We start from the raw sequence: 24,181 nt of genomic DNA on the forward strand, positions 1-24,181 counted from the left end.
ATAACAATTATATGATACTTATATACAAGAGGTCATTGCGTAGTTGCCGCAATTATATGAACAGAAAGTCTCGCTACACAGACGCTATTTTATTTGTCACGAGCGTCTCAAGCAAGTTTTTCAGGGACTATAATTCCATCGCATTCCTTCAAAATTTGCACATCTTTAGGGTTCGGACGGAATCCTTCATTACTGCTTAAATCTTGCAAAAATTGGTTAACAAAGCGTATGTCGCTATCCGCCAGCTGCTCAGAATCACGTGCAAAGGTTGCCAAATTGAATAGAATTTTCGAAACAGCCAAGTTCGACACCCTGATACTCGAATCCTTAGCCAGAGCGTAGTACTTTTCAATAGAAGAAATGTACTTACTCTGTTTGGTTTTGAACAGTTTATCACAGAATCCTAACAACAAGGCATTCAGTGGTGTATTATCCACGTTTCTTTTTCTGGTCTTTCGATATGCTGTGAAGTCGTTGTATATGCCTTCTGCCTCGGTAACCGAACCACCAGCCTTATCGAACTCTGCAGAAATAAAATCTGCATAGTTTCTAGCGTTCAAGCGAGCCCCCAACTGTTTGTAAAATTGACGAATTGGCTCAATAGTAGGGCACGCAGAAATGAAAACCTTTGTAATCCTTTCTATTTTTTCATAATCTGTTGGTTTCATGGAAATACTTTGTAAAAGTTTAAACTCTGGACGCACATCCTCTGCTTCATATTTATAGTTGGCATACATCTTAATGCTCAAAGTTTCCAAAGTAGGGGACAATGCGCCATTAGCTGGATAATTTTTGTAGTAAAATGTGTTGAATTGCTCCTGACTTACTTTTTCATCGTCCAACATAAGCAAGAGAACTTTATTGAACAGCTTTGTAGTTTTAACCGTCTCTCCTAGTTCTGCCTTGACTTGTTCATATGTTAATAGCGAGGTTTGACATAGGGCTAAAAGGAACGCTTCCTTCACTATCGGATCTTTCTTAAACTTTTCAGGAAGTTCTTCTTCCCAAAATGCCTTCAAGTGATTAAAATTACCCGAGTCACATAAAGCATTAACGAGCGACGCATAAGATGTATTCTTAATGTCGTCTCCTGGTTTGATGATACTATTCCAAACGGCTAAAATCCTGTCCAATTTCTCTTTAGTCGAGTTGGCTCTTAGGCGCCCTACAGATATTAATAAACGATCGCTTAGGAAAGAATTATTTGGGAAGATTTTACTATATTGGTTGTAGATACTCACCACCTGATCAGGCTTTTGCAAATCAATAAACTTATCCATAAACTGGGATATGACCCTAATGTCTTTTTTACCTTCAAGTTTATCATATTGAGTATATAGGTCTCTTAGATCCATCCATCTAGGGGCATTTTCGATTTGGTTTAAAAAATGGTCTGTATCCTGTACTGTATACTGATAATATAGGTCATTCAGGTTTTTCATGGCCAGGTCCCTCCCTTCAAGGGAACTGCATTCTGTGTTTAAAATTCTCTTTACCATGTTGAAGGGCAAAGTTTGGCCCGTTTTGTCATCGATTTGTAAAATCTTGTATAAAATCTTAATATCCACGGTATTTCCTGTTAGGGATAAATAAGCAATGGTGGTAATGGCTATGTTTTGTGTATGTGCATTAGAGGAGCTATTTTGGAGTAGATTCACAGAGTTCTCTGATATAGTTTCCAAATATTTTACCCAAAGAGCAATGACGTCCTGTGGAGATGCATTAAATAAAAGGTACCTTAAAACAATGGTGAAGTGTTGTGAACGTGCTAATTTGTATTGGCACAATGTATTCAAAACTTGATAGGGATCTGTGGCCATGTCTTTATTTTTATGACTTAATTCCTGTAAAAGTTCCGAAGAGAAGTTAGCCAATAAATGCGATCTTTCCATGGTTGAGGGATTCCGTAATTTCTGTTTTAAAAGTTCAATTTTATCTTTGAAGTCATGAAAAACTTCATTAATATCCGAACCTGGAGCTTTTAACTCACTTTTCAACTCAGCTGCGACATTTTGGACCCTCTCAAATGGTGAAACGTATTTTTCGTTGCTTTCTAAGAGTTCATCTTTGCTTTTATCTAACTGAACATTATTCTGCTGTAATATCAAAGCTGAGAAGGAGATACACCTTTGTGAAATAATCACCCTTGAATGGCCAAAAGTCCTTAAAGCATTACGGGAAAGCATTGTGTCCCTAAAGAAGGCTCTGGCGTTACTTTGTGTTGAGAAGACTCTTCTTATATGTACCAGGCAAGTCCTCTTTCCTTATTCAAAAGCTTAGATGCGTAACTTATTGAACCTTTCTAGTGTTACTTCTCTTGTCGTATATAATGATACAAATAAGTAACTTACCCTTCTTCCGAAATCTCTTAGTGGATAATAAATGGGCTCTCGCGCCGTAACCAAAAATCAGAGAAGCAACCTCATATTTCGGTGTTCGTTTTATTCCACATATCGGTTCTTTTATTATCACATATTACATCCTTCCAAGAACTAGGTGATAGATCAACGAAACCTCCTGGCTTAGTACTCCACACATTTACCGAATGTTAGTGTGGCAGCTCCCTACGTCAATCTCAAACGATGCTCTCAAATGTTTATTTTGGTACATTCGCACTGTAAAAATCTTGAAGCCTTGGCGGCTAAATACTGTCGTAGTTTTTCATGCACTTCCCCAAAAATTATGCAGAGCGTCAAACACCGACTGCCGACCGGCGTTTTGTTTGTTTTGGACTGTTTATGGTTTCTTTGATATGAGGTGCACGGATTACCGGCGGCAGTGGACGAAACGCAGGCTGCAAAATGAAATTTTTTTCACTGTTTCTCGAAGGGCACAAGAGTATATATATTCAAGAACATCTCGTTTTTGGAGTTTTTCTCCCACCTTCTGCGTCAGAGCACTCATTACATGTTGTTAACTTCCAATGCTATAACAAAATGTTTAAGGACTTAAAAATGTTTAGAAAAACATAAGATCACATTTAGCTCCTGCTACTATACATCAATGCAAGGCAAATATGGTATGCTCTCTTCTCGAGCACACAGCAGCAAACAATTTTCAAAAAGTGATGCATTCGCACGGTGATCAGTGTTGATAGCTTTCCAAGAATGCCGTATTTTGTTTCGAAGGCATGCTAACGAACACACTAATCAACACCAAACTCACCTCCAGTATATACACCCCGACCTTCCATCTCATCGCCACCCGTTGTGGGTGCAAGGGTTCTTTTTTTTTTTTTTTTTTACAAAATATTTTGCGGTTTTCGTTTTTCCAATAAATGGCCGACGCAAAAAAGCAAAATTATATTGGCCGATGAAAGTTTTGACAAAAATTTTCCGGAAAACCTTGCGATGAGTAGTCAAAAAATCATTTTCTTTTCCTTTTCTTGCACTCTTGCGACCAGATTCAATAAATACATTTCATAAATTTTTTTTACGCACACTCTTTTCACATGCTTTTCTCTTTTCTCTCTTTGCTTGGTTTGATTTAATTTTTAACGTTCAATTTCTTATATTCAACTTTTAGCTTTATTATCAATATTTCCTTTACAGCTCCCCTTTTTTATTGATTAACGTTCTTGGTAATTTTTTTCTCCGAATAAGCAAAAAGAAAAAGTCATTGATTGACTATTTGATTCAAATAACAGAAATTATAACTTCCATTATATTGAAAGCTTTAGAATAATAGCGTATCCTTTTTCCCCCTATTATTTTATCTTTTCCTTTACATTGGAATAAATTGAGTTTCAATTCTCTTTAATCGCTTTTATTTTGTTTTCTGTTTATCATTTATTTTCCTGTTTTCTACTGCCCTTTTTCTTAGATATTTCCCTTTTTTTTTCCCTTATTTTAATCACTTCTGTGTCAGTAAGCGGAATTATATAAAGAAAACAATAGTAGTGACAAAACCAGAAGAATAAAGAATAAGCAGGCATACATTAATCAATCAACCATTACAGAAATATTGGGAGGTTTTAACTAATTTTTTCCAACGCATTTCTACATTCATAAACAAATTTTTTTTTAACCTACTTATTTTTGCTTTGCTACAATTTTAGAAAATAAGACTGGACAATACCAAAAAAAGATAGAAAATCATATAAAAAAATTGTTTAAAATATCCTATAATGGCCTTGGCAAATTCCAGACCTTTGCAAATAACAACCTTGGAGAACGAAATTCTTCATAACTCGAATTCTCCGGTTTTCCAATTGAGTTCGATGGGATTTACCACTCGAGCCGACACTATATCGAATCCAGGTACGGATCTTGTTGGTAACCAGCCGAGTATGAATTTCGAAGATAATAGTTTATCTGGTTCTTCATTTTCGTCCTCCTCTTCTCAAGAGACTAAGACTTCCAAGTCTAAAAAGGATTCTGCTGTTCTTAAAAAAGACAATCCGTTGTTGGAAATTTCTAAATTAATACCTGTTACTGGCGAGAGGCCAAAACCCGAAAACAGGGACTCTCCTCTCGATGACGACGTTCTTCACGCGGTATTTGTAATATTATGGGAAATGGACCCTAACCAACAAGGTATGACTGTTAAACAGCTGTGCGATTTGCTTTTGCAGAAACATCCGGATATGTCAAATTTATCAACCAAGTTATCAAACTTGATATCAGCAAAACTGAATGCTTATGTCAAGAAAATTGAAAAAGGAGAAAAGACGTTAATTTATGCTTTATCAAGAGAATGGTCAAATTCTTCCCCTAGAAGAATGCTATATATATACAGAGGGATATTATCGCCTGATTATAAGGAGCACGCACAGGCTGTCACAATGCAGCTCAAACAACAACTAGAAAAATCGGGCGACTCAAGCGACTCGAGCTCAAATGGCAAGAAAAAAAAGGATCTTAACAGTAATCAATTAGCTAGCAACGATAATTATTCAGGATCGATGACAGATATGAAAAACCTGTCTTCCAATAGCTCCTTCTCAAAAAATTTAAATGTCGGAAATTTGGCCTTTTCACTAAGTCCAGAATTTAACATTCCTTACTCTACGTCACCAGTATCTTTAAATCTATCTCCAGCAATAAGCAATAGCCAGCAGCAATTGCAAACACCATTAGCGWCTACACCAGCACCTAAGAGTAAAAAAAGAAACAATCTAGACGAGGGCGCTAATGACTCAATGACGGAATCGAAATCAAAGAAGAGCAAACCTTCAAAGGCAAACAAACAAACAAAATCTCAGTCATCGTCAGCTTTATCTACACCAAAAAAGGTATCATCCTCTACATCACTGTCTGCTTTTGCAGCTGCCAAGAACATTTCGCCAGAATCTGCCGTGACCCACAATGCATCATCAAGTACTTATGTCACTGCTGCTGCTGCTGCACCAAGACTATCTAAACTATTACCAAAAAATGGATTCAAGAAAAACTCGCGCAGTTCCTTAGAACTGGCTGCAATTYATAAAGTAATCTCCACACAAACTCCAATTGAAAGTTCTTCAGAGAGTTCTGTGTATGACAGTAGTAGCAACTCACCGCTTAGTATTACCACCGCAGGTTCTTCCACTGAATCGTTGTCAGACTTCAGCTCCAGCCATGATAATGAAACAGAATCGAACCCGAGTTCTCAAGAACCACGAAACGAAGTTACGAATTGGATGAAGATTGTAAGAAATGGATTCTTAACTCATGATATCGAATCTCCAGAATCAATCACATTAGATGACCTAGAAAATATATTCAATTGATTTTTGTCTCCTTTACAAACAGCTTAACGCCTACTTTACTCTTTTTATTATTGTTTATTGATCTATTAATAGTATCTGTTACTTTCATTCAAACGATTCTTTAGCTAGTTCTAACGTTCACTACAATATTTAAATAAATAAACGACCACAAATAAATAAATAAAAACAAATGAACAATTAAAGGTATAATAATGCATCATTGATTAGCTACATATTACTCTCGGTTATTGCGGAGCTATTCTGTTTGGCATTTTATTTACCCCACAGCTAATTTATCCGAAATTTGCGGAAGGCTCTTTTTCCGTCATACATCGATCGCGATTTGCATGACTTGCAAAAAAAAAGGCTAAATGAGAATATCAATTTTTCAATGAACTACGTAGTGGATTTTTACAAATTACACTATTTTTCATTGGTGTCTATTTTTTGAAGTTCAAGGGAGAAAAGTGAGTTTAACCAGCAAGAGGAAAAGCCGTGCCAGAAAAGGAAATAATGATTAGGTTGAGCAACAAAAATTTGATTAGAGGCATGCAAATGGCAACTTTGCCAAAGCCTAGTCATTTGACCTTACAGACAACTTTGACAAGAAGATTTAGTCTGACATGCAAGGTTCTAAACGAGACAGATCTTACTGAAGAAGAAAAGGAGCAACTCAATGAGCCAAGAGCCCGGGACTACGTGGATGTTTGTGTTGTTGGAGGAGGGCCTGCAGGGCTAGCTACAGCAATAAAAATGAAACAATTGGACAACGCTTCAGGAACAGGTCAACTGCGTGTTGTTGTTCTTGAAAAATCCAGTGTTCTGGGCGGGCAAACTGTATCTGGTGCCATATTGGAACCAGGAGTATGGAAKGAACTTTTCCCTGATGAAAAGTCTGATATAGGCATTCCGTTGCCGAAGGAGTTGGCTACTTTGGTGACCAAAGAACATCTGAAATTTTTGAAAGGGAACTGGGCCATAAGTGTTCCCGAACCATCACAAATGGTCAATCTGGGCCGTAACTATATTGTTTCTTTGAACCAAGTGGTGGGATATTTAGGCGAGAAGGCTGAAGAGTTGGGAGTTGAAGTCTATCCCGGAATAGCTGTTTCAGATCTGATATATGATAAAAACAACGCAGTGAAAGGTGTCATTACTAAGGATGCTGGGATTTCAAAATCTGGCAAGCCCAAGGAGACCTTTGAACGTGGGATGGAGTTTTGGGCAAGACAAACTGTACTAGCGGAAGGCTGTCATGGTTCCCTGACGAAGCATGCGCTCAAAAAATTCGAATTAAGGAAAGGTAGACAACACCAAACGTATGGATTAGGTATCAAAGAAGTTTGGGAGGTTAAACCAGAAAATTTCACGAAAGGATTCGCCGCCCACACTATGGGGTACCCATTATCTAATGACATTTATGGCGGTGGTTTCCAGTACCATTTTGGTGACGGACTCGTCACTGTGGGTCTTGTTGTTGGGTTGGATTACAAGAACCCCTACGTTTCACCGTACAAAGAATTTCAGAAAATGAAGCATCATCCGTATTATTCCAAAGTCCTAGAGGGCGGTAAGTGTATATCCTATGCAGCAAGAGCTTTGAATGAAGGTGGGTTGCAATCTGTACCCAAACTGAATTTCCCTGGTGGTGTTTTGGTGGGAGCTAGCGCCGGCTTTATGAATGTACCAAAGATCAAGGGAACCCATAATGCAATGAAGAGTGGGTTGCTTGCCGCTGAAAAAATCTTTGAATCTATCAAAGAGCTGCCTGTATTAGAAGAATCTGAAGATGAAGATGTCAAGGCAGAAATGTTCACCAAAGAGCCAATTATCAATTTGGAGACATACGAAGACGCATTCAAACAATCATCTATTTATAAGGAACTATACGAAGTGCGTAATATCAGGCCATCCTTCAGTGGTCGATTTGGTGGATATGGAGGTATGGTTTACTCTGGTATTGATTCTTTACTTCTAAAAGGTAAAGTTCCTTGGACATTCAAATTTGATGACAAAAATGACGGAGAGATTCTGGAACCTGCCGCCAATTACAAGCCCATCGAATATCCTAAACCAGATGGCAAAATATCTTTTGATATTCTGACATCTGTCTCCAGAACAGGAACTTACCATGATGACAACGAACCATGTCACTTGAGGGTTCCTGAACAAGATATGGTGAAATATGCCGAGAGAAGCTTTCCCGTTTGGAAAGGTGTCGAATCAAGATTTTGCCCCGCAGGAGTTTACGAGTTTGTGAAGGATGAAAAGTCTCCCGTGGGTACGAGGCTCCAAATTAACTCCCAAAATTGTATCCATTGTAAGACTTGCGATATCAAAGCACCAAGACAAGATATTACATGGAAAGTCCCCGAAGGTGGAGACGGACCAAAGTACACACTGACTTAATCTTGGGACTCATTATTTATTTGTTTTTATGTAATCTATATTATTTATTCATGTAAAAAAATGCTTCTTTATTTAACCGACAAATTTTTCAGCTTCGATAAACCTCACTAGGGCCTTAGAGCCAGACTGCAATAGGGGATGCCCCGCTACCGATTGCATCCAAGTGTTCAAACCTTGTCTTCTCTCTTCAATGACTTCGTTACTAAATCTATTACTCAAGAGAATCTTTCCAGGCAGATGGGGCACCATCACCTTTGGATGATTAAGCATCGAAATTTCCTTGATCAAGCATTTGCGGAAAAATTCAAAGTCAGAGTATCGTCTCCTCACTTTAGACACCCTCTTATGGAAACTTGGCAAGTTTGTACGGCATAATATTTCATAATCTGTAAACATTCCCTTCGAATCCACCCCATTTGGTATGTGAGTCTTAGGGTTATGCACCTCAATCTCCAAGAAGTTCTCTGGCTCAGCGTATATTTCGCTGAAGCTAGGTTCTCCATGACCCCTCGATAATAAAGACTGTTCCGTTGACCCAAACGATTTGAATTCTCTTGGCATAGTTTGCATAGACGTGTTTTCCTACCCAGCTCTTCTTGCCATTCGCTGCATCCTCAACCAAGACCTGTCTTAATCGTGCATTCAGATTCACCATACCGTTACCTATCATTCCGTACGTCACAACGATTAAAGCCATACTTAGCCGATAGGCCATCTAGATAACCCCACGTTTGTCATAGCGCAACCCTTTAATGGCGCTGTTGTCTTGTATTCACATCTACTCTGGCGAACAAGTGTTCCACAAGACGCTTACGTGAAGTTTTAGTAGTCTTGCTTTCATTAGTATCTACCTCTACGTAATTTAGTGTGGGGCGGGTCCCTTAAGATTGCTTCCGGAGATTAAGTTTACTTGGCTGCTATATACCGCGTGGGGAAAGAAGAGGAAGAAGAGAAAGAAGAAGAGGGGACTGTAGGCAGCGTAAGAGGGAGACTGATCAGCACACCACGATTTTGCTTGCGTAATGACTGATAGAAATTTTTCTCCACAGGAGGGCCAGGTGCCTCGAGGTTCAATTCCGGAAGGATTCAACGCCAATACGATGATTGCAAGAGGGGATATAAATATACCAAGACAACAACAACAGCAAAAGGAAGAGGAAAATACGGGGCTGCCCGTTTCTGAGGAGGAATTCCAGATGGTACAGGAACTGCAGGCCATCCAAGCAGGTCATGACCAAATAAATCTACCGCCAAGCGGTCGAGGGCCTCTTGAGAGCAATGACAACTGCGATAGCGATGGTGCAGAGGGCGATGTAGACGACGAAGATGAGGAGTACGACGTGTTTCGAAACGTTGGCCAAGGGCTGGTGGGCCACTACAGAGAGATAATGATACGCTACTGGCAAGAATTGATTAACGAAATCGAGTCCACCAACGAGCCTGGCTCCGAGCACCAAGACGACTTCAAATCGCACTCGCTGCCCTTTGCAAGGATTCGGAAAGTCATGAAGACGGATGAGGACGTTAAGATGATTAGTGCGGAGGCCCCTATCATCTTTGCCAAAGCGTGCGAGATATTCATCACAGAATTGACCATGAGAGCTTGGTGCGTGGCAGAAAGAAATAAAAGGCGTACTTTGCAAAAGGCAGACATCGCAGAGGCGCTGCAAAAGAGTGATATGTTTGACTTTCTCATCGATGTGGTTCCTAGAAGACCACTACCTCAGTGAGGATTCTTGGTTTATACAGCTGCCATTGACCGTGCACCACAGCAAAGTTTCTGTTGGAAAAAGAAAAAACGCAAATTTTTTCATTATTTTTTTTTCCAGAATAAATTTGGTAGCGAATTGGCGATGAGATATCGAAAGTCGATTACTGACTATATTAAATTTACTACAGACTACAATACGTTGTGCTCACTCAGTGTTGTAATTGCACTGATACATCGTCCTTTGGGCAAGCTAGATCACTGTATATACCTCTAAATATTGATTTCACAAAGAAAGAACTGTTCGTAAAGAAATTGTCAATAAGAAAACCATGAAACACCCGTATGAGGAATTCCCTACAGGATCCAAGTCGCCATACAACATGCCCAGAGGAGCCCATCCTGGCGCTGTTTTGCTCTCGCCACAATCATCTGCCATAAACAATAATAACAACAGTGCGGGCAGCAACAATTGCAACAATAATCAGGGCAATTCATCCGTGGCCACGAACGTTTTGTCCCCTCAATCTCACAGTATGTCGCTCAATGATATGCTGGATCAGCAATCCTTCATGCTGGATGCCACAGGCTCTATGCCCCAGCCACTCCAGCAACAACAACAGCAGCAACAACAGCAGGCATCTTTGCCTTCCCTTAATATTCAAACAATATCGTCCACGGCAGCTGGTTCTGCTATCGTTTCCCCCATGATGCAATCACCAAAGGCATTACAGTCCACTTTATCTTCAACGTCGATGTACTTGGATTCCTTCCAGAGATCTTCAAATAATATTTTGGGTCTTCCATCGCAAAATAGCTCAATGCCCTTACAGCAATCACGTCAACCGCAACAGCAACCCCAACCCCAACCTCCAAAAAATGATTCGAAGACAGCCATAAATTTCAGCCAAGATATCAACCAATTGTGCTCTTGGATATCAATGCTGAATAGTAACCAACAAAACACTGTAATGGACAATATCCTCTCTGTTTTGCATGACGATGTTTTGAAATACACTAAATTGAAATTAGACACCTTAACAAACACTTCATTCATGTCATCGCAGCTTCCCGCCATCGCATCCCCAATACCTAACAGGGACGATACACAGATTTTGAATATCGATTCTGTTTTTTCTTCAAGTCCAATCACCAATGACTCTGAGAATACTGATAATTTGCTGTATCAGAATTGGTCACCTCAACCACATTCAATACCAATTGCCCAACCTGTTTACGATAACATCACTGACTCCGGCCAACGGTCCAAATCAGCAGAACCTCATTCCAATACGAATCCAAATCTCATTCCACTTCAAAAGCAATTCGATGGTAACAGTGCCAAATACAAAAAGTCACCATCGGATAACTCCGCTTACGTTGCACACTCCCTTTCAACTTCCCATTCTTACTTTCAACCAAAGAAAAGGACAAGCATGGCGAATGAGTACAACTCCCACCACCACCATTCATTGCATCATCCTTTACATAATTCAACTTCATACTTTTCTAGCAGTCCAAGATCATCAGGAACTGAAGCATTGAGTAAGTCCAACCAAAATGTGTTTAACACTACCAACGACCACCTCAATGTTGGTACTGGTGCTACAAGCACTACACCTGCATCTACACCATCTAACGGAAACACACCACTATCGAGTAATTCTTCAATGAATCCAAAGAGTTTAACCGACCCAAAATTATTAAAGAATATACCCATGTGGTTGAAATCGTTGAGGCTACACAAGTACTCAGATGCCTTAAGTGGGACCCCATGGATTGAACTGATTTATTTAGATGACGAAACTTTAGAAAAGAAGGGTGTTCTCGCATTGGGAGCAAGGAGAAAACTTTTGAAGGCTTTTGGAATAGTTATGGATTACAAAGAACGTGATTTAATTGATAGATCTGCTTATTAAATCTGACACATTATGGTTGATAATCTTTGGCTACTATTTTGAAGTTGCATAAAAAAATTTTTTTTTTTTCTTACTTATTTTGCATATACCATCACAAAGACTATATCTCATTTAGTTTGTAATTTTAACAGTGTTTTCGATGGAGCTTGATATATTATAATCCGTCTGTCAATTCTACTATTTAAGGCCCGTCATAGACGGTGCCAACATATATACTTTACTTAAGTACAAATAAAGCCTTAACCAAACTTTGAAAGGTGTAATTTGGTCAAGATACAAAATCCGGTATAATTTATGTATAGTATCGAATGCTAAAACAACTAAACTAAAAAAGCCTGATACCTACGGAGTCCACGCCAACCAAAAACCAAATAGGAAATGAGTAATGAATTTTAGCACAAATACTTCACAAAATGAAATATAATAATAGAAATGTATATATTTATATGTTTATACAATGGATGATGAGCGAGACAAGAATATTCGATGCACTTGCTATTTTTGTTTCTTGTTTGTGTGTTTCATCCAATACTCTTTATTGGCTTCAACGTTTTCGCTTAGAAATTTCAAATTTGGAAATTTTTGACTTAATGCTTTAAAAAATACTTCAGCGAACGTATTGATGAAAAATATTTGGCCATTGGGAATATACGGGTGTTCTTTAATAATGTCATCAGCATTAGTCACACTTGTTAACATATTTTGAATGGAGTCCAAATCTTCTTCTGCAGTATCAATGTTCTTATATGAATCACCAAAGCAATCCTGCTCTGGACGATGATCTTTATGAAATGATTCCAAAAGAGCACAGTCACCGAATTCTAAGGTAATTAGGTATGCCCAACGTGCTGATATAGACAATGGTCTTGTCACATTTGATATGTCAGCAGCTTTGATTATTAAAGATATTAAAGTAATTTGTTTCATTGGCTTTTCGCGCGTTATTCTATCCTCATATTTAGAATGCAATGCCATATCAGTCGCTAAAATGGCCTCGGAGATGAAATCAAATTGTTTCTTCGAAATAGCTAACAGTTGAGGCCAATGATCTGATAATAATTGTTGAAATAATTCCCTATGGAAATTTTCCAGGATGGAAACATTTTTGAAACTTTCGGCAACCTCCGATTCACAGTTACACAACAACTGGTTATTTGTCCCTGGATGACCAACATCATGACCAATGGCAGCCATACACAATAACAACGTATGCACAGGGTTATCCGGAAGAAGATATGTACACAATTGCCATGTGGCTTGCATAACATCAATGGCATGCCTGAAATTATGGAATTTGTTAACTTGGTGGTAGGACGACTCCAAAGTAAATAATAATAGTAGAAGTTTGTTATCTGCAATGAGTACGTTTGCATCTTTAGATAACTTTTTGATAAGTGTGAACCCGCACCAAATCAATTCTTGAGTGCTTAACGATAAAGCACAAAATTTCCAAGTCGATAAAATGTTCCAGTAATACGATTTGTCCTGAGAAAGTTTTTCTATTGGCTCCGATAAGAAAGACATGAACTCGATGTTCCGTATCAACCTTGGCACAGATGCCTTTTGTAAATGTTGTGCTTTGGAATAGTTCAGATGCAATAATAATGTATAGATATTTGCTTGGCATGCTTGAGATGGCAGGGTATTTTCATTATTCGTACTGAAATTTGCTTTGGTAAAACCGTCTGAAGTGTCGTCATGGTGATGATACATCCAATGATTGATCCTTGTTATCCTGTTACCGCAGATGCTATTTTCACGTCCAATGCTTTTAAGAGGCTGTAGATTCTCCTCGTGTGTATGATCTATCGCGCTAATATTAAAAGATGGGAAAAATCGCTTGAACAAAACATCCAATTGCCGCACAGGTAATTGGAGTTTAGAAGGATCATACAGAACCAAGGACACGCCAGTCTCAAAATTATGAGCGTTGGGGAAAGGCGAGACCCTATCCTTATACAAATTGATCATTAAAGAGTCCAAGTCTTGAAGCTCAACTATTCTATCAAATAAGTCTTCATTCCGTGCAATTGTTTCGGACTTTTCAATCTCATGCATTCCTATCAAAAAAAGGGTAGACATGACAATAATTTAGTTTATATTTCGATGAAATGGTAATAATCTCAAAAAGGGCCCAATGCTAAAAAGCGCTAGTACAACGCAGATTGAGAGGAACGATCAAAAAAAAACGGGAAATAGCCTCTAAATTGTGCTACGACCAGTAAATAACAGCAAATAATAGCAACCAACCAACTCTATCTTGATTATGGGCTCCTTTTTAGCCAAAATCTCTTTTGCGCTGACTTTTATGTTTATATTGAAGTACTTCCTCTACAAGTACAGTCTTTTTTCTTTATAATGCCTAAAACAAAAAGAAAAGAGGAAAAAATATGCCCAGCAAAAAGAAATTCTCGGACAGTATAAAAAGAAACGTGTGCTCGAAAAGGCCGCAGGACCCTCTTATCATCTTTCACGATTATTATTACCCCTGCAGATTGTGAGGATAATAGCGCCTATTGTAGTATTTATGAATATTATAGAGTGATTCAGATATTTACACTAAATAAGTTTTATTAGTTTACACAGAAGATCGGGCGTTCTGTGATATCTATTCGACCTTTTCTTTGGTTTCCTCAATGACTTCTTCAACAATTTCCTCGATAGTGATGAAATCATCACTGGCGTTTTCTGGTTGGATGTCAAAGATCTTAAAGTTCATGGATTTTTCCATTTCTTGTCCAATCTTTTCTCTATATTCGTTCCATTGTTTCAATAATTCACGTTGGTGCAAGATCAAATCTCTCATAGCAGTGTCAGCTTCCATTGCATCTTGTTCTTCGAATTGGGCTGACCATTCTCTCAAGTTCTTTCTAACCTTCTTCTTTTCGGAATTAGGCAAGATAGAAACTGGTCTGGGTCTCCAAGCGAAGTTCTTAAACCCGCCGATGACATCTTCTTTGACCATGTTACCAGCAACGTTGAAAATTTTGTAACCATGTTCGACCTTGTGCTTTAAAGAACTAGACCAAGCGGTAACATATCTACCGGATGGGTCCCAAGTGATGTTGGTGGCTGCAGAGTAGGTGGGGTGGCCGACGTCCTTCAAAGAAGCAGAAACATCGTCGTTGTCATTGATGTTCTTTTCACCTGGGTAGTCCATATCGTAGAATTGTAAGTCAGATCTACGCATATTTGGTCCGACCAAAGCACCAACGACAACGAATCTACCAGCTGGGGACCAAGAAATAGTATTAGCAAAAGTTTTTGGAACTTCTTTAACCAAGTCCCACCTCTTGATAACGTTCTTGGCAGTTTTTTCTTTAGCTTCTGGAGCGTAGAATCTAATTGTGTTTGCTGGAATGGCATAATTCATATCAACGACTTCGTGAATAGAAATTGTGACAAATCTGTTTCCACGAGGCTCCCAAGCAAATTCAAATACACTATCCTTCAATTCAACCTTTTCAACTGGAATATCTCTTTCAGTTAGTCTACAAATTTGTAAGTTACTGAATTGGGTCTTACCAGATTTAGTATGACGTTCCACATTGAAGCACAGGAACTCGGCTTGGTTTTGCCAGTGCAAAGTAACGTTAGAGACTTGAACCAAATTAACGGTCTTTAAGACTCTACCACGAGGAACTTCAACAATAGTGGCAGTACAAGCGGAGTTGTTGGTTTCGGGCGTCCAGTAGGCCAACAAAACGGAAGGCTCATCACCGTTTCTAAACGGTTGTAATTTAACACCTTCTGGAGCAAAAGAAAAATCTCTAATACCGGTGGTTTTCAAAGCCTTGGCTTCTAATGGCATGAAGTTCTTGGTAGCGTCATGTACAATTAAGCTGTCTCCGACCATACGGGCACAGTACTTATCATTATAAGACCATCTGACCAAAGGCCATTTCAAATATTCGCTCTGGATCACTGGGAAAGTTGCCATCAACAAACCGGTTGCAATATCCCAGATACATAGTTGATGACCTTCATTTTTCTTAGTAAATGGAGAGAATTCGTTTCCTTCTTCAACCATAATTGGGTCAGTGGAGAAAGTGACCAGGTACTTTTCGTTTGGAGAAACAGAGGAGTTTCTTACGTCTGGATGATAAAATCTTCTCAAACGGTCAAAATTTGGACCACCCCATGCAGTGACACCTTGTTGGTGGTAAGAAAATAAATAGGTACCCTTTGGAGAAAATCTAACGTAGTTGGTAGACCAATTTTCTCTAGATTCGACTAAGGAATCCTCTTCATTGAACATGGAGTTCCAGAAAACACTTGTTTTGACATCATCTTGCAATACGAATTGGTCTCTGACCTTGTCATCCAACAACCAGGATTTCAAAGAGCTTGATGGGACGAAAGATGGCATTTCAGGTTCTTTGAATTCCGTTTCGAAATCGTCGGAGTTATATCTTTCAACATCCTTCATGGTGTAGAGGAACAAACGATGTTTTAAGTCTAATCTTTTACCATGGAAACTCTTAATAATTTTCTTGGCGTCGTTAACAGATCCACATTCCACGAAAAGAAAGCCTTTGGTTTTACCGGTGGCTTCATCAATTGGGAAGTCCATGTCGACAACTTTACCAGCCTTGGAGAACAAAGAGTTCAACGCCTTCTTCAAAACAGGAACTTTGGAAGACGGAATGACTGGGGCACCATTGACCACGATGTATTGATCGAAATTGAATTCTTCAGTAACTTCGAACTGTTCTTCTAAATCGGAAAAGTCAATGTCATCGACGGGAATGTCCTCTAGCTTGATATCTTCAAATGTTTCGGTAGCCATTGTAGTAATATTTGACTCTTTGGGTTTGTTTTTTCAAGATAGTGTAAGCTCTAATGCGAGGCACAACTCTATATTATATCTAAAACATTTTTCAATGGGCCAAAAGAGAAAATTTTTCACTGTTTTTCCGCTGAAAAATAAAAAAAGTAGCGGGTAAGATCACTTTACTCATTGATGCTATTAATATATATAATAAAAAACAATGATAATATTAGTAATGGTAATGATGATAAGTTTATCTAGTTACGTAATATGTAAAAGGTGAGGTTCTACATGAGTCTAGTTTTCTTCGTTTTGTATTTAAGTTCACATTATTTTCTACGCTTTTCTTATATGTTGTTTTCCTGAAACGGCTCCTATTCTAGGTGAATGTCACCCTCTTGGTCAGTTGTAGCGTTTGCGTTTGCGCTCGTAGCTGCTGGCGCGTTTTCATCGTCACTAGACATGACATTATCGCTATCATCATTGTCGTCGTCGTCGTCACCGTTAAGCTCCTTTTGAGCGAAATCAATCGCTTCTTGCAGCAAATCACCCTTGACAAACTTGTGGAGACCGTTTGTTTCCGATAGCGAACACCAACTTACTTCCAATTCAAAGTCCTTTTCCTTGTTATCTTCGTGTGCCAAATAAATGATTCTTGCAGCTTGCTTAACAGCGTCCCTTGCTGTAAGGGCCTCGGTGTGTTGATCGACTAACTTCTCCAGTTCAGCCTTTGCAGATTGCCTGCCTTTACCTGTGGCGGCACCCTTATACCCCCAATATGAGCCGCTTGGCTCCAACATGTAAAGGTGGGCGCCATCTTTATCTACACCACCAAATATGGTACTTACCCCAAATGGTCTGACACTATTGTATAAAGTGTGCGCTTGCACGTATTGACCCAAACGATCAGCAAAGGCAGGGATTGGAATGGGCGTTTTGTACAGCTTCTTGAAGCTGGCCGCTTCTTCACGGCCCCGATTGACCAGATGTCTACCATCTGGGATCAAGCCCGAGTACACGCAACCAATATGGCGATCTATGACTTGGATCTTGGCGTTTTTCTGTGGGACCAACAGTTTGGAAGTAATTAGCTTTTCTACGGCAAATACTACACCATCTTCACACTTGATACCAATTGAGGTCGTACCATTCTCGACGGCTTTGACAGCATACTCCACTTGGAAATTCCTACCGTCGGGGGAGAAAACACTATTCGAAAGATCGTAACCGGTACCGATTGAAGTCATTGGTGTATAATTATGTTCTTGTTACGCGATTTCTGCAACGACTTAGTTGCTTGAAAACTCTTAACCCGTAATTCAACTTATTCCATATAAGAGCTTCTAATACTACTGGAGTTCTTATTTTTGCCACCGGTTTGGAGGGGTGGCGACCTATCTCGTAGTAAGTGATTGCTTTGTGGAATGCACTTTATATACAAAAAATGCCTATTGTATTACAAAGAAATGAGAAACAGAAGCAACAGTCCCAAAGAAAAAAGGATCAGCTGCGAGTGGCAAAATGCGGATACGACTGCCATTACTCTAGGTCGGTGAAGGAGCAAATCTAGAGACTACAACACTGGTAAAAAAAAAAAGAGCGAAGGAAGTACTAGCTATTGGCATCATATTCGGAACCCAAAGGACTGAGTTCCATGGATGTCGCGTTCAATTATGCTCTCCCGCGGACATAAACGGAAGGCCCTTTACTCTTTCGAATAAAAAAGGGTAGAACCATTCACATGGTTCTACTACTTTTTTTTCTCGTTGGACTACTTTGCCCTGTGATGATGATTACTAAGTCAAAGTGCGGTTGCTCTGCGCGGTTTCTGTGCGGTCCCGCAAAAACGTTTATCCGACAAGAGCTGCGAAGCAAATGTTGACCATAGAGAGGAATGGGCAAAAGAAAATAAAGGATATTTTGCTTAGGTAAGAAACGATAGTGATGTGAGTGGTGGTGACGATTCTATCCATGCGGGTACGATGCCACACATGGGACTTTCCATATCTGACTAATCATCAAAATGATGAATGCAATACAAGGAAGTAGGAAAGACCGTATATAAACGGCTCTTTATGAGCAAGAGATAGGGTATCCTTAACATTTTGTTGGTCTTGCTGGAGAAGTAAGCAGAAAACTCATTCGGTAAAGAACAATTCTCGCTATGGTATATACTGCAAGCTATAGACACACTGTTTTCGTTGATCTCTTAGAGCACTTAGGTGTAGTTTCCAATACGGAAACTCTACAAAGTGCCCGTGAGGGTGAAGTCGATCAATCAGAATCTACTGACACAAAGGTCACTAAACCTGGGTACGATATAGAATCAGACCCCGGCTCATCCAGTTCCGAGTGCCGCACCAGTTTAAGTGCTAGCTCACAAATGGAGAAAAATGACGCCTTCCTAGTCGATTGGAATGGTGAGTCTGACCCTGAAAACCCGCAAAATTGGCCGCTTCTCAAGAAATCAATGGTGGTGTCGCAGATCATGATACTTACTTGCGTAACGTACATGGGGTCATCCATTTACACCCCTGGTCAAGAGTATATTCAAAGTGAATTCAAAGTCGGTCACGTGGTGGCGACTCTAAATCTTTCCATGTACGTCCTTGGCTATGGGTTAGGCCCCATCATATTCTCACCGCTATCAGAGATTGCCCGGTTTGGCCGTCTTTATATCTATATGATAACTTTGTTCTTCTTCATGATCTTTCAAATCGGTTGTGCCACTGTGCATAACATTGGCGGCTTGATCGTTATGCGTTTCATCAGTGGTGTATTGTGCAGTCCATCTTTGGCCACTGGTGGCGGTACAGTGGCAGATATCATCTCGCCAGAATTTGTTCCATTGGTCTTGGGTATGTGGTCAGCCGGTGCCGTCGCTGCGCCGGTCTTGGCTCCCCTATTAGGTGCTGCTATGGTTGAAGCTGAGAATTGGAGATACATTTTTTGGTTGTTGATGTGGTTAAGCGCTGCTACTTTAGTCGTGTTAGTGTTTTTCTTCCCTGAAACGCAGCATTATAATATTTTGTATCGTCGTGCTCTGAAATTGAGAAAGGAAACGGGCGATGATAGATACTACACTGAACAGGATAAGTTAGATAGACAAATTGATGGAAAAACCTTTTTGGCGAATACATTATACAGACCTTTTAAGATGATTATCAAGGAACCGGCATTGCTGGCATTTGATCTCTATATCGCAGTTGCTTACGGTTGTTTCTATCTATTTTTTGAAGCTTTCCCTATTGTATTTGTCGGAATCTATCATTTCACTTTAGTCGAGGTAGGCGTGGCTTATATGGGCTTTTGCGTTGGCTGTGTGTTGGCTTACATTTTATTCGCTATTTTGAATATGAGAATCATTGTACCCCGTTTCAAAAATGGTACCTTCACCCCGGAAGTTTTTTTGATTGTAGCAATGTCTGTGTGTTGGTGTCTACCGTTAGCTTTATTTTTATTTGGTTGGACTGCCAAAGTACATTGGATCCTACCAATCATTTCAGAGGTTTTTTTCGTTATAGCTGTCTTCAATATATTCCAAGCTACTTTTGCATATTTGGCAACTTGCTATCCAAAATACGTCGCATCTGTATTTGCTGGCAATAGTTTCTGTCGGAGTTTGTTTGCTTGTGCTTTCCCATTGTTTGGTAAAGCAATGTATGACAATTTAGCTACCAAAAACTATCCAGTTGCGTGGGGCTCCAGCTTGGTGGGGTTCTTCACTTTGGCTCTAGCTGCTATCCCATTCGTACTTTATAAGTACGGCCCCGCGTTACGCGCGAAGTCTGCTTATACAGACTAAGAGGGAAAGCAGGAATTCATATTAAAACTGCAACTATAAAGCAGTTATATCATCTATTCTTTATACTTTTGTTCTTCTATACAAATGGATATACCTAATTTACTACTACGTATTCGTGCTTAATCTGTTTTTTATTCCCAATTCAAGGTCACGTTCATAACTTATCCTTGCATTATACTTTTTCGATATGTACAACTGCAAAGCCTTGGAAGAAAAAATGAAGGACAACATTTTAAAGTCTTTAAGGATTCATCAATGTTTTATCGATGGCCGGCGCTGATCTTGGAAATCTTATTTTACATGATGCTTTAAATGGATACAGAGATTTCCAACAATAGGTTAAAAAGTCCTTAGAAAGGTTCTACTTTCAAAATCCTACTTCTGTATTAACAGTTTTCGTTTTAGTGCTGATCCGAGCAATTAAAAGTAAAGGCAAATCACCTGGCGCAGTTACCACTGTTCATCCCTCGTTTGCTGTCATTGAAGAGGTAGAGCCACCTAGTAAAGAAATGTCGGTACTAATAAGCGCTAATAAAAACAGGTCATCTTCGTAGAAGATTTTAAAGATATTCCATTGAAACCAGGCTAAAAATATCGCTTTGGTGACGTGTTATTCTAAATCTCTGTCTCCAATTCAAGGTTTAAAACGTAGGAAAAAGTTCTCTCAATGGCGAAGTACACCGGATTGCTTTTAGAAAAGTAGAGGAAGAAAAAACCAAGAATGTAATTGTCTGAAGCTTTCCACAATACAATGAATTTGGCTAAGTCATTATATCGCACCGAAACTAATTATGTTCTAGTACAGAAAAACCTTTTTTTTTCCTAAATCAAATATGCGATTGGCTCATAACCTTATATTCTCTAGTCATTCTGAAAAAGAAGGTCATAATCAAAGAAATCAAGACTGCCAAAGATGTCTGGGACATCCATTAATCCATCCAAAGAAGGCATAGGAGCGTCGTTGCGCCTCTTGAAATTGCTAGAAGACTTGGTGTTGTCACTATCGGCGGTATCATTATTAGCATTGGCATCGTTGGAATTATAGCCTTTGTTTTCTGCGACAAAATTTAGGTTAGGTGCATCACAGCTATTTTCACTCGAATAAGTTAAAGAGGGTAATTTTTCACCGTCACTGTGGTTACCGCTATTATGCGCCGGCACACGAGTCGAGGTACCACCCAGGGTAGCGGCTTCTTTTGAGTAACTTGAGGATGGTGCATTACTGTGTTTCTCCATTGTGGAGTTGAGTAAAAGCTCTATTGTGGGTGTATTATCCTTTATGTTCGGCTTTGATAGATTAAGAGAATTGTGTGGATCAGTAGTGCCAATGTTTCTTATTTTATCAAACTCCTTGAGAATTTGGTTTAGTTGGTTAAGGCTAAAGTTAACAGTAGGATTTTTGCCTTTTAATCTATCGATTAAATGGTCAGACTTGTCCAGATTTATACCAAGAGTTAACTCCAGCATTGTGGCAATTTTTTTCGTAGTTTGATCTTTGTTCACTTTTACAAACAATCCTGAAAATAGCTGACCTTTCCTTAACCGTTGGATGAATACATCAAATAAGGTAAGCATTTTGAAAATGTAAAAATATTTGAACCTCAGGTGTTGGGAGGCAAGAAGATATACCTCTAATAAAAGTTTCTCGAAGTTGTCTTTGATAATATCTAAGAACTTGATTTTTTCCTTAATTTCGGGGAGGTTATTAATGTCTCCTCGGGCATTGCATTCGTTACATTTTATCAGTAGCATATTCTTGGCCAATTCCGCTCTCATTATAATCACTAATAGGGTGAACATTGTGGTGGGAACTGCAACTTGTATAACTTTTGTGGTGATACAGCACACTAGAGATGAAAGAACTTTCTCATAACTGCCATTGAAATATAACAAAAAAAATCTCATCAAAGAAATGGTATCTGCACAACATTGAAAAAAATATTTGTAAAAGAAAGGCAAACATTCGCTTCTTTCCATTGCAAGTGTTTCGAAATATAACATCAAGGCTATTGAAGCTCTTAGCATCATCAGTTTACCTAAAATTTGACCTGACAGACTTATTGAGTTCAAAACTGAATTAAAGCTCAATTTCTGAAACGTCCTCTCTTCATCGGAGATATTTATATCCACATTCCTTAATTGAAATTTGTTCCTTAACAGCTCATTGGCTTTAATACGCAAGGTTTCTAACGTATCCATTGGGACTGAACCACTGTATGATATAGTTATATTGTTCAAATCAGATAAGAATAGTGCCAACTGAGCTCGGTAGAAAAATACTTCATGAATTTCTAGCAGTTGTTCATCTGATTCGGAACCTGTTAAATCCTTCTTGACTCTTCCTTTATAGATTTCTACGCAATTTGGATCTCGAACATTTATGAAAAGATCAATCATAGAAAGGGGAGATACCAATAGCCTACCTTTTAAACTCGACTCCAGAGATGCCATAGAAATAATTGATAGCCATTGTATTCTTCTTAAATTTAGCAGCCTTTTGTCTGAGACTTCGGGATGATTCAAGGCTGGAAAGTCGGACGGATCACGGTGTAATCCAATGGACGTCCCTATTATAATTACAAGGTTGATAATAATATCGGATGGTTGCTCTAATAAAAAGTCACCCTCAGTTGGGGAGAAAACAAATGCCGACCAAATATAAAGTAAGCATGAAATAGTGTTCTCATTAGCGCACGCACACCAGTTTTCAGATGCAAGTATCTGCTGCGATAAGAAAATTATTTTGCTTTGTATGGGATATTGCTCTAACATTTTTTTAGTGATATAAGGGCTGTAGTCTTCAATCTTTTCTTCTATAAACTTCAAAGAGATATAAGATATTCTCAGTATTAATAGTAAAATGCATAAATTTTCCATTTTATTTCGCAAGAGAGTTGTCCCCATGGACAACCGTACCTTCTCGAATTCGTCATACTGTACAGTTATATGAATAGACTCTTCAAACATTTCTTTGTTTGCAAAAGGTATTAAATGATAAATATGCTCAAAAAAATGAGAAACGTATAGTTCTGTAATGGCCTTTGGGGGGATTGTCTTTTCGATTTCGGTAATGTAGTTTTTCAATAAATCAGAATAATCGTTTTCGGAAGAGCATGTATCCTCCAGATATGATGATTCATTGTTACTGTAGAGCAAAGAAATCACATTATTTATCGCCGCTTGTTCTTCTGGATCCTTTTTCTGTAAAAGCCTATCAGTAAACTGATTGATGGACTTTCTTTGTGATTCGTACTTCGAATTTTTCAAAAGAACATCCCTCATTTTCACTACATTATTTCTCACGCATGGTTGTGTCCTCGAGCTACTGATATCGGCATTTAAAGCAGGGATCATGGAATTTCTGGACGAATTCAAAAGTACAGAAGCAATTAGGGTTTTGAGAAATGTATCTTGAAATATCAAGTATTTCTCTGACAAAGGGTTGATCTCCCTTTTCATTACCTTGGTCATAATCAATCTGGGATGGGTCTTATATAGACTTATTGGAAAGGTGTTATTTAGAGAGCTTTTGCCCATCCTTTTAACACTTTTGCTCGGTTCCTCGGTTGATCTGTTTAATGCCGTGTAGAAATCTTTCTTCTCTTGTGTCAGGTCCACGGTTTTGTTTCTCCAGTAGCGAATCTCCTTCTTCAATCTCGCTATGGTAGCATCTTTATTTGGGTTTCTAGGGGCCTTTTGTCTGGCAACATCGTATATACAAAACAAGTTTTGTTTGATGCATCTGCCACATCGAGGTTTCTCCTGGTCACACTTGGTCTTGGCTTTTCTGCAGGCTTGACAAACGAAGGAGAGCCTATTCCTCTTTTTACTAATGCTGCTCATTGTCGGTGATGGGGGGCCATTTAAATACATGATGCAG

At 39.0% G+C, this 24,181-nt stretch overlaps 11 protein-coding genes across 11 annotated transcripts; 5 read left to right on the top strand and 6 right to left on the bottom strand.

Annotated features, from left to right (window-relative positions):
• Positions 1-107: 107 nt before the first annotated feature.
• On the bottom strand, positions 108-2,186 carry MSC6 (Msc6p; the record flags this gene model as incomplete). Its single annotated transcript, XM_018368162.1, has 1 exon — positions 108-2,186. One exon carries the CDS (start codon positions 2,184-2,186, stop codon positions 108-110), a length of 2,079 nt encoding a protein of 692 aa, XP_018219544.1.
• Positions 2,187-4,126: 1,940 nt separating this feature from the next.
• Positions 4,127-5,710, top strand: GDS1 (Gds1p; the record flags this gene model as incomplete). The annotated part of the gene is made up of 1 exon (XM_018368163.1): positions 4,127-5,710. The coding sequence occupies one exon, from the start codon at positions 4,127-4,129 to the stop codon at positions 5,708-5,710; it is 1,584 nt and encodes a 527-aa protein (XP_018219545.1).
• Positions 5,711-6,202: 492 nt separating this feature from the next.
• CIR2 (electron-transferring-flavoprotein dehydrogenase) lies at positions 6,203-8,098 on the top strand (the record flags this gene model as incomplete). The annotated part of the gene is made up of 1 exon (XM_018368164.1): positions 6,203-8,098. The coding sequence occupies one exon, from the start codon at positions 6,203-6,205 to the stop codon at positions 8,096-8,098; it is 1,896 nt and encodes a 631-aa protein (XP_018219546.1).
• Positions 8,099-8,170: 72 nt separating this feature from the next.
• SNX3 (Snx3p) lies at positions 8,171-8,668 on the bottom strand (the record flags this gene model as incomplete). Its single annotated transcript, XM_018368165.1, has 1 exon — positions 8,171-8,668. One exon carries the CDS (start codon positions 8,666-8,668, stop codon positions 8,171-8,173), a length of 498 nt encoding a protein of 165 aa, XP_018219547.1.
• A 452-nt stretch (positions 8,669-9,120) lies between these two features.
• On the top strand, positions 9,121-9,828 carry HAP5 (Hap5p; the record flags this gene model as incomplete). The annotated part of the gene is made up of 1 exon (XM_018368166.1): positions 9,121-9,828. The coding sequence occupies one exon, from the start codon at positions 9,121-9,123 to the stop codon at positions 9,826-9,828; it is 708 nt and encodes a 235-aa protein (XP_018219548.1).
• Positions 9,829-10,138: 310 nt separating this feature from the next.
• On the top strand, positions 10,139-11,725 carry VTS1 (Vts1p; the record flags this gene model as incomplete). Its single annotated transcript, XM_018368167.1, has 1 exon — positions 10,139-11,725. One exon carries the CDS (start codon positions 10,139-10,141, stop codon positions 11,723-11,725), a length of 1,587 nt encoding a protein of 528 aa, XP_018219549.1.
• Positions 11,726-12,220: 495 nt separating this feature from the next.
• Positions 12,221-13,807, bottom strand: PDE2 (3',5'-cyclic-nucleotide phosphodiesterase PDE2; the record flags this gene model as incomplete). The annotated part of the gene is made up of 1 exon (XM_018368168.1): positions 12,221-13,807. The coding sequence occupies one exon, from the start codon at positions 13,805-13,807 to the stop codon at positions 12,221-12,223; it is 1,587 nt and encodes a 528-aa protein (XP_018219550.1).
• A 526-nt stretch (positions 13,808-14,333) lies between these two features.
• Positions 14,334-16,514, bottom strand: PRT1 (translation initiation factor eIF3 core subunit b; the record flags this gene model as incomplete). Its single annotated transcript, XM_018368169.1, has 1 exon — positions 14,334-16,514. One exon carries the CDS (start codon positions 16,512-16,514, stop codon positions 14,334-14,336), a length of 2,181 nt encoding a protein of 726 aa, XP_018219551.1.
• A 356-nt stretch (positions 16,515-16,870) lies between these two features.
• On the bottom strand, positions 16,871-17,743 carry PRE10 (proteasome core particle subunit alpha 7; the record flags this gene model as incomplete). The annotated part of the gene is made up of 1 exon (XM_018368170.1): positions 16,871-17,743. The coding sequence occupies one exon, from the start codon at positions 17,741-17,743 to the stop codon at positions 16,871-16,873; it is 873 nt and encodes a 290-aa protein (XP_018219552.1).
• Positions 17,744-18,660: 917 nt separating this feature from the next.
• On the top strand, positions 18,661-20,301 carry FLR1 (Flr1p; the record flags this gene model as incomplete). Its single annotated transcript, XM_018368171.1, has 1 exon — positions 18,661-20,301. The coding sequence occupies one exon, from the start codon at positions 18,661-18,663 to the stop codon at positions 20,299-20,301; it is 1,641 nt and encodes a 546-aa protein (XP_018219553.1).
• An 861-nt stretch (positions 20,302-21,162) lies between these two features.
• PIP2 (oleate-activated transcription factor PIP2) lies at positions 21,163-24,174 on the bottom strand (the record flags this gene model as incomplete). The annotated part of the gene is made up of 1 exon (XM_018368172.1): positions 21,163-24,174. The coding sequence occupies one exon, from the start codon at positions 24,172-24,174 to the stop codon at positions 21,163-21,165; it is 3,012 nt and encodes a 1,003-aa protein (XP_018219554.1).
• Between the last annotated feature and the right edge of the window lie 7 nt (positions 24,175-24,181).

The sequence above is a fragment of the Saccharomyces eubayanus genome, chromosome VIII (genome assembly GCF_001298625.1).
Source record: "Saccharomyces eubayanus strain FM1318 chromosome VIII, whole genome shotgun sequence".
NCBI lineage: Eukaryota > Fungi > Ascomycota > Saccharomycetes > Saccharomycetales > Saccharomycetaceae > Saccharomyces > Saccharomyces eubayanus.